Source organism: Zingiber officinale, chromosome 3A, assembly GCF_018446385.1.
Source record: "Zingiber officinale cultivar Zhangliang chromosome 3A, Zo_v1.1, whole genome shotgun sequence".
NCBI classification, from domain to species: Eukaryota; Viridiplantae; Streptophyta; class Magnoliopsida; order Zingiberales; family Zingiberaceae; genus Zingiber; species Zingiber officinale.
In genome coordinates this window covers 79471721-79482689 of record NC_055990.1, presented here as the reverse complement: position 1 = coordinate 79482689, position 10969 = coordinate 79471721, and the positions used below count along the sequence as shown (strand labels likewise).

General features: G+C 42.6%; 1 protein-coding gene across 1 annotated transcript; it reads right to left on the bottom strand.

The window, feature by feature from the left end:
- Positions 1-1926: 1926 nt before the first annotated feature.
- Positions 1927-7269, bottom strand: LOC122050489. Its single transcript, XM_042611388.1, has 5 exons — positions 7254-7269; positions 6731-6960; positions 4556-4684; positions 3211-4389; positions 1927-2865 (listed from the first exon to the last, which is right to left on the bottom strand). Exons 1-5 carry the CDS (start codon positions 7267-7269, stop codon positions 1927-1929), a joined length of 2493 nt encoding a protein of 830 aa, XP_042467322.1.
- Positions 7270-10969: the final 3700 nt, after the last annotated feature.

Sequence of the window (10969 nt, the reverse complement as noted above, 5' to 3'; positions counted from 1 at the left end):
TTGAGTTATTTAACCCCTATTTAATTCCTCTTAATCCTATCATTTTGATCCCTCTAACCCTGTGGTACCAATTGATCTTCTAACCTCGTCACTATCCCCCTTTTTTTTTATGGAAATTAAGTAATTTAAACCTCCCGTTTATGCCCATGAAGCCTCATTCTATTACTTTATCTATTACCCTCCTAACCGTGGCTTAGGGAGCCTTACAATTCTCCCCTCCTTATAAGAATTTCGTCCCCGAAATTGACTTACCAAATAAATCCGGATAGCGGTCGCGCATTTCTCGTTCCGTTTCCCAAGTGGCCTCCTCCATCTGCTGGTTTCCCCATAAAATCTTCACCATCTTGATCTCCTTGTTCCTCAATTTCCGTACTTGACGCTCAAGAATCTGTTTCGGACGCTCCTCGTAGGTCAGATCAGATGTCCACTGCATGGACTCATGTCCGATCACATGAGAAGGGTTAGATATGTATCGTCTGAGCATAGATACATGGAACACATTGTGTACCCCGGACAGATTTGGTGGTAGGGCAACCCTATAAGCTTGTGTTCCAATCCTGTCCAGAATCTCAAATGGCCCAATATATCTTGGACTGAGTTTCCCTTTCTTTCTGAACCTCAGTACCCCTTTCATTGGTGACACTTTAAGAAACACGTGATCTCCAACTGAAAATTCCAAATCTCTTCGTCGCTGGTCAGCATAATTCTTTTGACGACTTTGTGCTGCTTGCATTCTATTCCGAATCTTCTCCACCAGCTCCACTGTTTGGGTCACCATGTCTGGGCCCAGAACTGTCCTCTCGCCGACCTCATCCCAATACAACGGCGTTCTGCATCTCCTTCCATACAACGCCTCATATGGAGCCATACCTATGGTTGCCTGATAACTGTTATTATAAGTGAATTCTATCAGAGGAAGCTTTGACTCCCAATTTCCCTTGAAATCCATCATACATGCTCGTAGTAGGTCCTCCAAAATCTGAATTACCCGTTCAGTCTGGCCATCCGTCTGGGGATGGAAGGCGGTACTGAATGTCAGCCTGGTACCCATTCCCCTATGTAGACTTTCCCAGAATCCCGGGGTAAATTTTGGATCTCTGTCTGATACAATTTGAACTGGGATCCCATGTAGCCGCACTACTACTCTTATATATAGCTCTGCATACTGCGTCATTGTGAAGGTGGTTTTTATCGGTAGGAAATGTGCCGACTTGGTCAATCGGTCCACAATAACCCATACAGCGTTTGATCCCTTAGGAGTGGTTGGTAGACCCACCACGAAATCCATAGCAACTTCTTCCCACTTCCAGACAGGGATCGGAGGTGGCTCCAGCAACCCTGCTGGTCTCTGATGCTCAATCTTTACTTGTTGACATGTGAGGCATTCGTGCACTGCCTTGATTATGTCCTTTTTCATACCTGGCCACCAATATAATAACTTCATATCCCTGTACATCTTTGTGCTCCCAGGATGTATGGAATATGGGGTGTTATGCGCTTCATTCATGAGATCCTCTCGAAGTGTACCCGTCTTAGGTACCCAGATGCGGTCCTTGTATCGCACGACTCCACCCACAGTAGAGTAAATAGCCTGCCCTTTTTCTTCATCTTTCCGCTTCCACTCTGTTAACTGTTGATCCACCATCTGTCCTTCCCGGATCTGATCTAGTAAGTTTGATTTTACAATCAATGTTGACAATTTAAGTTGCTCCCTTGGTGCTACTACCTCCAAATTCAATCGTTGGAATTCTGATATCAACTGTTGTTGGCTGGTTAGTCGCGACAACGTAGCGGATTTGCGGCTCAAAGCATCAGCTACCACGTTAGCCTTACCTGGATGATAGTTGATGTTACAGTCGTAATCCTTCACTAACTCTAGCCACCGTCTCTGTCTCATATTTAACTCCTTCTGTGTGAAAAAATATTTCAAACTCTTGTGGTCTGTGTAGATCTCACATCGTTCCCCGTAAAGTAGTGCCTCCAGATCTTTAGAGCAAATATAACCGCTGCTAGCTCCAAATCATGGGTGGGATAGTTTTGCTCATGTACCTTCAACTGACGTAAGGCATACGCAATGACCTTCCCGTTCTGCATAAGCACAGCTCCCAATCCAGTTTTGGAGGCGTCAGTGTACACCACAAACCGTCCAGAACCATCCGGGATCAAAAGCACTGGTGACGTCGTCAATCTTCCTTTCAACTCCTCAAAGCTTTTCTGGCACCGATCTGTCCATTCATATCTTACCCCCTTCTTAGTCAGCGAGGTCAGCGGCAAGGCAATCCGGGAAAAATTATGGATGAACCTTCGATAATAACCTGCCAACCCCAAGAAACTCCGTATCTCAGAAGCATTCTTTGGCGTATCCCAATTCCGAATTACCTCAACTTTGGCCGGATCCACTTCTATCCCGTTTCCTGAGACAATGTGCCCTAGAAATGGAATCTGATTCAGCCAAAAGTCACACTTGCTAAATTTGGCATACAAACGATGATCCTTCAACGTCTGTAGCACCGTGGTTAAATGCAGACGATGTTCTTGACAATTTCGAGAGTAAATTAATATATCATCAATGAAGACAATAACAAACTGATCCAAGTAGGAGTGAAATACCCGATTCATTAAGTCCATAAATGCTGCTGGGGCATTTGTGAGTCCGAATGGCATAACCAGAAACTCGTAATTCCCATATCGGGTTCTGAATGTTGTTTTGTGCACATCTACCTCCTTTACCTTCATCTGATGATACCCTGAATGCAAATCAATTTTTGAAAACACCGTTGCTCCCTGTAACTGGTCGAACAGGTCATCAATCCTGGGCAATGGGTACTTGTTCTTGATTGTCACCCGATTCAGCTCCCGGTAATCGATGCACAGTCGCATGGTCCCATCTTTCTTGCGTACAAATAACACCGGGGCTCCCCATGGTGACACGCTTGGTCGTATAAACCCCTTGTCCAGCAATTCCTGCAACTGCCCCTTCAACTCTTTCATTTCGGTAGGCGCCAATCGGTAGGGTGCTTTTGACACCGGCGTAGTCCCCGGTACTAGCTCTATTCCGAATTCCACCTCCCGAGTCGGGGGTAAACCTGTAACATCCTCTGGAAACACCTCTGAGAAGTCTCGGGCTATTTCCACATCCTCCAAACTTGGTCGTTGAGTCCCCGACTTAACCGAGATGTGAACTAAAAGCCCCTCACATCCCTTGCTTAGCATTCGTCGAGCTTTACACATGGAGATCATGTGGGGAACAGCTATCGGTGAAGCTGCTTGAAAAATGAGGAGTTTTTCATTTGGTAGCTTCAACTTAACCGTCCGCTGTTTACAATCGATGACTGCCTCGTGCTGAACTAGCCAGTCCATGCCAAGGATCACATCAAACTCTGTCATTTCCAACACGATGAACCTCGCGCCTACAGTATGATCTTGCATCATCATCTGACAATTCTTTATCATCCTGTTACTATGCAATTCCTCCCCTGACGGTAATGAAACACTGTATCCCGCCACCATTCGTTCAGGTATAATGCCCAGTTTTGTGAGGAAATCCTCAGATATAAAGGAATGTGTAGCTCCAGAGTCTATTAATACACGGGCTGGAATATTGGCGATATAAATCATACCTGTGATAATAGCTGTGTCCAGGTCCACCTGCTCTTGAGTCATCGCAAATACTCTCCCTTTGGTTGGCTCCTTCAGCAGTGGACATTCTCTTGCGAAGTGGCCTGACTTCTTACACATATAACAAGCATCTGTACCCGTCAAACACTGCCCAGCATGAATCTTCTCGCACTTGGAACAGCGAACCTTGTTTTCAGCCCTGACACCAGTGCCTTCAGCTGCTTGTGTCTTCTGAATTTGCTGTCGCGGCTGCGCCTGCTTAAACGACTGCTTTCCTGGATTCGAACTAGGAACTGACCTCTTCTTTCCCGGCTCCTGCTGATCTCGTCCCTGATAACTCAATCTCTTGTTCTGAGCTTCCGTGACCATGTCATTTCTGTCTCTTTCGGACATCAGTGCTTGGTCAACTGCCTCTCTGAATGTGGTGACCCGACTCAGCCTGACATCATGGCGAATAGCCGGCCTCAACCCTTCGGTGAAGTGCTTCAATTCTTCGACTGGTTGACTGGTAATCATAGGTACGAAATAGCGTCCTCTCTCGAATCTCCTGACATACTCCGCCACCGTCATATCTCCCTGACGAAGCTCCAAGAATTCCCGTGCCAATCGTGTCCGGTTGTCAACTGTGAAATACTTCCCATATAATACCTCCTTGAAACCAGCCCAAGTCAAAATAGTCGGATCTACAGTCAGCCGCGCACCCTCCCACCATACCCGAGCATCATCCCGGAGCATGAATATTGCACACCTGACCTTGTCCGCATCTGTGAGCTGCATGAAGTCAAATATCGTTTCCAGAGATCGAATCCATCCCTCTGCAGCAATTGGGTCTGTGGTGCCTTTAAACTCCGTTGGTCCAAGCTCCCGAAACTGCTAGTAGACCGGTTGCGTACTAGGTGTAGAACGTTTGGGGATGCTCCCCTGCTCCCTAGCCTACAATATATTTTTGAATCTGTTCCCCATGAATGCGGCTCTGCTCATGTAGGAGTGCAGTAAGTCCTTCTAAAAACTGGTTGTTCTGACCCCCCATCTCTCCGTTGTTGTTGTTCCTTCTACCAGCCATGCCCTGTACAATTTCCGATTTAATCTCATTCATATCCCATAATTACATATTAGTATAACAATCATAATATGACTAAGTTATCGCATTAAATACAGAATTAAAAATAATGTAAATCTTACAAACTATTGGCTGAAGTAGTCGAGTTCCTGACGAGATAGCTAGCGCATGATGTCCCTTAGGAGTATGGCTCTGATACCAACTGAAACGTCCTGTAACCAAATTTTTTTTTATTTTTTTTTTTAAAAACACCGTCCACAAAACACAAACTAGCATACACTAATAACATGATACCAATCCCAAATGAATATTATTTCATCAACATAAGAGTCATCATCCCCCACAAAGTATAGCAAAGAAAACTCGATACTCTTGACATCACCAAGGCAAAACCCCTTCTAGTGAAAAACATAAGCTCAACACTCCTAATATCCGGACAATGTCATGCGTCCATCTCGCCTTCTCGCCTACTCCGTCTATAGACCCTCCATAGTGCCTGAAGACACGTCCTCACTTGAAATGTAGGCATCATGAGTCTACAACCCAGCAAGTATTATCTCATGTGATAAAGCATGACATCCATAAAGTAGTAGAGATAGGAAACTAAACAATAGAAACATACCTAAAATATTGCATATTAGGGGAGGAAGTTGTGGTAAATAAAGTTCCTACACAGCTAAATAAGAGGAATATGTCACATATCCGGTAACCACAATTAGAGCCAGTCAACAGTCCCATGAACCTAGAGGTACCTCGTAGAGAACATGCATTCCAGTCATGTAGCCGAAGCTAACATAAATTCCAGTATCAGTCAAGTTTGGATGGGCCCTCCCCGGAGCTCATCCCGGGTCACCCATCCCGTACTGCTACCACATATGCTCATATTCAACCCACTAGCCACATAAAACTTAATCTACCCATAACATGATCCATAACTTCATCTCATTTCAAAACATCCAGTAATCATGTCATTTCAATCTTAAGCAGTTTCCATAAGGTACAACACTATATACAACAACATATTATTATTTAACAATTGCAGCTTGCAATACAAAAATCGGTAAGGAAATCAGTATACATGATAGTATATCAAACAAGTGAAGCTTGCATTACCAGTCAAATGCATATTAAAAAGTAAAATAGAGTATGGCAGTTATCAATTCCACAAGAACCCTGTTATATCTCAACCTACCAACCGTGTTTAAATCAAGAGGTTTTTTTTTTATTTTCCCATACCACTTAAAGAAACTTATCAAGTTGATACTTTCTCCCCGGAGACTACCAAACTTTGGAATCCGACATGCACAGCTTCATAACAGAGGCGAGTAGAAACACAAAGTTCTAGTAGTAAGGTAAGAATCAAAACCATTAAAATCTGTCCATTTGAACCAAATGAATCAATCCAAATACCAACAGAAATAATTCTTCAACTACTCAAGCTAACAGGACATACCAAATCCCATAAACAACATAAAGAACACAAAAGCTTCAAGGTAAAATCTCCACAGGTAAATCATTCGGTTCCAAATCAACGCAGAAATGACAATTCGCAACTGACATCTCTGTTGAACATTCTAACGAACAGATAGCATGCAGCGCACAAATTTTCATTCATCACAAAAACTCGAATCCAAAATCGATCCCAACCCGTTAATTAGCAGGCTAATCCATCAGGAGTGTATAACACAAAGGATTCAACTCCTATACCAAAAACCAAAGTAGTGCCAACCATACCAACAACATATACGAACAGAATCGAGCGGTATCTTCAGATGAAACCTCAATCTAAAACACATCTCAGCCGAGAAGAAGCCAATCAGAATCATCAACAGGTAAAGTCAACCGGAAACATCTTCAACAAGAAAATGAATCGGAAACACCTACAACTAGAAACAATCGAAGCCCCCACAAGGAAAACGAAACAACCAACATCATCTACAAGAAGGGAAAACATAATCGATGGAATCTATACCAAGTGCCTCGACTTGTTTAGGTTTTGCCCACCCTTCCATACCTTACGGATTTCAAGCTATCGCAATGAAATATACTTGCCTGCTCTTGCGCTTCCCTGTCCTCCCCGAGATCCCCACGACTTCCACTGCGCGTCCTCGTTTTCCCTCGTCCGATCTGCTCCTCACGGTGGCGATCGGCGTCCAAATCCAGCACCGCCCTCAACTTCCACAGTTGAAGAAATAACTCTGCCGAGAGGTTGACGGCGCGTGAGGAGACGGAGGGTTGAGTTGTGGGGTGCCGGGTGATTCCAAAATTAGGACTCTTTATACCTAGGGTTATTAAGTTGGCAATAGCTTAGGTTATTAACTTAGGTGAGGGTGGCTAATGTACCCTTATTTGTTTCCCTAATGAGTGTCAATTTAGGTAAGTATAACCATTTAATCTATATTTGTTTCCCCTAGTTGATGTTAACGTAAGTAAGTTGAGTTATTTAACCCCTATTTAATTCCTCTTAATCCTATCATTTTGATCCCTCTAACCCTGTGGTACCAATTGATCTTCTAACCTCGTCACTATCCCCCTTTTTTTTATGGAAATTAAGTAATTTAAACCTCCCGTTTACGCCCATGAAGCCTCATTCTGTTACTTTATCTATTACCCTCCTAACTGTGGCTTAGGGAGCCTTACAGTCAGGCTTAAGCTTCTTAAGGTTGAGCTCAACAGTTCTTAACATGCTAAGTAGCTTGGGCAGTGGCTTGTCAATTTCGTTCATGTTATAATTTAGAACGAATTGACTATAGCTATCTGGCAAGGATTGCAAGATTAGGTCAGTGGCCAGCTCTTGGCCAAGCGGGAATCCCAACCTCTGTAGTTTTCTATATACCCAATCATTTTGAGTACATAGGGGCCTACGGGAGTCCCATCTTGCATCTTTCACTGAAACAGTGCCTTAAAGATCTCGAATCTCTCATGCCTCACTTTTCCTTGATATAGTTGACGAAGATGTTCAACCATATCATAAGCGCTGATCAACTCGTGTTGCTTCTGAAGCTTAGAGTTCATGGTCGCTAGCATAAGACATGACACATCTAATGCGTCATCTTGATGCTTCTTGTAAGCATCACGATCAGCTCGCGTGGCAGTGGCAGGAGGTGCCTCAGAAATAGGCTGCTCCAGGACGTACAATTTTCATTCTTGTGTGAGAACTATTCTCAGGTTCCTGTACTTGTCCAGGAAGTTAGCTCCATTGAGTTTGTCCTTATCGAGGACAGAACGCAGGGAGAAAGAGTTCATGTTTGACAACATGGTAATCTACAACAGAAAAATGCAGAAAAATAAATATCATATTCCAATTAATCATCTAATTAGGCCTTTAATTAAATGATGCTCCCACTGAATTCTATAATTCAAGTGAGACAAGATTCACATCATACTACGCCTTGAGTTAGCTTTGGCTAAATCGCCCAAGACTTAGTATGATCGGTAGGTAACTAATTACCAATTACATCTCTATGCAACTTTTGTTTATAGGATCAAGATCCGCATATATATTAAAACTTGAGTTAGCTTTGGCTAAATCGCCCAAGAATAAATATAAATGTGATTTTGACCTATCTACCAACCATTGGAAATTACTTATAGTTAAACTCGATTCAATTGAGTAAACTAGTTACTCAATCTAATTGAGTTGTACTCACCCATGCGTTGATAGGCGGGACCAAGATTGCCCCTCCGCACCCTACCAAGATAATATGTGTTGCTCTGCTTTGGCAGATTCAACAACAACATGTGATCGAGGTAGTGATGGGTATCACAACATTGTAGGCATTTCGAGTTGGCACGATTGAGATCTAATCTAATCAACGATGTGTATCATATACGCGATTTAGATTTAATCTAATCATGGAGGTGCATCATGTGCGCGATTTAGATCTAATCTAATCGTTAAGGCAATAATTAATTACTAATCTAGCATGCATCACATACACACACACAAGCAATTAATTAAATTTTGTGATTAGTCATGGGCCTACTACGATCTTCTCAAGCCAATGAGAAGATCGGTTGGTCAACCTAGGGTCAATAGCTTCCTCAAGCTCCTCCCTTTCACCGTCATGTGTTGCTCGCACCCTCCTCGTAACTCCGTCTCGAGTGGACCTTCCACCGCTCTAATTTTGTACATTACAAAAGGTGAAACTCGATTTACATTCGAGTCTAAAAACTATTTTACAATAGTAATATAAATAGAAGGGCACGACGCGCAGGTCACGAATCAAGTACAACACACACAAACACACAAAATGGCGCCAGGCCATATTATGAATTACAACACATATTTCCAATTAAATTGGGTTCTTTGGGCCACGACCATCACAAAATGATACACAATTCTAAATTATGCGATTTTCATAAATTTATGTAATTTTTTCTAATATTTTTATGATTTTATGAGTCGCAACTTCCCAGCGGTCCCGATTAGCGATTTTCGGGCGCAATCCGGAACGAAGCCCCTTGCGGGGTTAGGGGCAGCACCCCTACTTGCGATATAACCATCGCAAGTGTTCCTAAGCGATCCTACAGCGCCTTAGCCCGCTGTCCCAAATCATTTTGGGCGAGACCTTGCCGATTCGGAAGGTGTTTCTCGGTAGTCGAAGCCTACAAGTGTTCAAACACTTGTTGCTTCGCTTCTACGAGAAAAATACCCATAAAATACATAAAAATCATAAATTTATAGAAAGTTATAGAACTGATATTTTTCATAAAAATACAAATAAAACACGTACACACTTCGCACGTGGCTCTGATATCACTGTTGAGATTTTCGGGCAGCAAAAACTGCGTTTTGCGTTGCGGAAACCCCAAATCCCATGCCACCAGATCGGTGCAAAGTTATAAAATTTCGTAAAAACTTCATATATATGTTTTCTAGCCAAGATATACACTAGATCTACAAGGAAGAGACTTATACCTATGTAATGAAGCCCTTCGTAAATCCCGCTCGTCCAAGGTTCGTCGGATCTCAAGGTTGTCAAGTGTACAACCCTCTATGTGTATCCACACGAACAAATTGATGGAGAGAACCTCTAAATATGTGCTAGAAACCTTAGAGGATCAGCAATGGTGGAGGAGAGGGAGAGAAGAAAGGTAGAGAGGAAGAAGAAGGAGGTTACACAAAGCAAAATGAAACTTCCACTTGTGTTAAAGTGGTCGGTCACTTCAAGAAAGGGCTTTTAAACCCCATGGGATATCAAGAGTCACAACTCTTGATCTCCCTCATGATGTGGCACACACATGTGCTAATCTTGATGATGTGGCATATCATCATTAGCCCACTTAATGCCAACTCACAAATGAGGTGGCAATGGTCAAGTCAAACTTGACCTTTCATCTTCCTCTCAAGTCAAGTCAAACTTGACCACTTCTCTCCCATGGTTGATCAAATCTAACCATTGGTTCAAGTCAATTTTAATTTAATGAATCTCTATTCATTGAATTATATTGTCTCAATGAGTCAAAGTCCAAATTAGACTCATTTAACACATGAACCAAATTGACTCCAACTCAATTAGTTTACTTTGGATTACTCTTAATCCAATTTGGTTCATCACATGAACCTAATCCTCTTGGTTCATCAAATGAACCTAATCTCCATCTAATTGCCCTTTGTGTGTGACCCTATAGGTTCTTGTAATGTTGGCAATGCTCCTAAACCCTTTTAGAAGCATAAGTAATGAGCGGTATCTAGCAACACATCATTACTACCCAAGTTACAAGAATGTTGAGATCCAACATCACCTTATGACTAGTAATTGTGACTCTTCACAATATATGATAATGTCCTTCTATCCTAGACATCTAGATTGATCAATGTGAGACATAGACCGCGTCATCCTCTAATCAATCTAAATCTTGAACTCCAAGTAGACTCGCTCAATCAAATGAGCTCAACATCTCATATTGACTCATTTGGGCATGGCCATGCACTTAGTGGTCTCACTCTATCAAAAATAATGATGTCACTCCCATCATATAGGAGGGATAGATCCCATCTACATCACTCACATCCCTCCGGATAATTCGTTACATACCCAGTAATCGCCTTTATAGTCCACCCAGTTACGGGTGATGTTTGACGAAGCCAAAGTATGTAACTCCTTATGTAGGGAACCATGGTGACTTCAGGTCCAAGGAGTAATAGTCGTACTAATAGCCACATGAGAAAATATATGACACTCATATAATGATCCATGATAGTTTCTCATGGCGGGTCACTCAGCATACATTCTCCAATGCATACCCATGTGTCAACTTGATATCTCTATATCCATGACTTGTGAG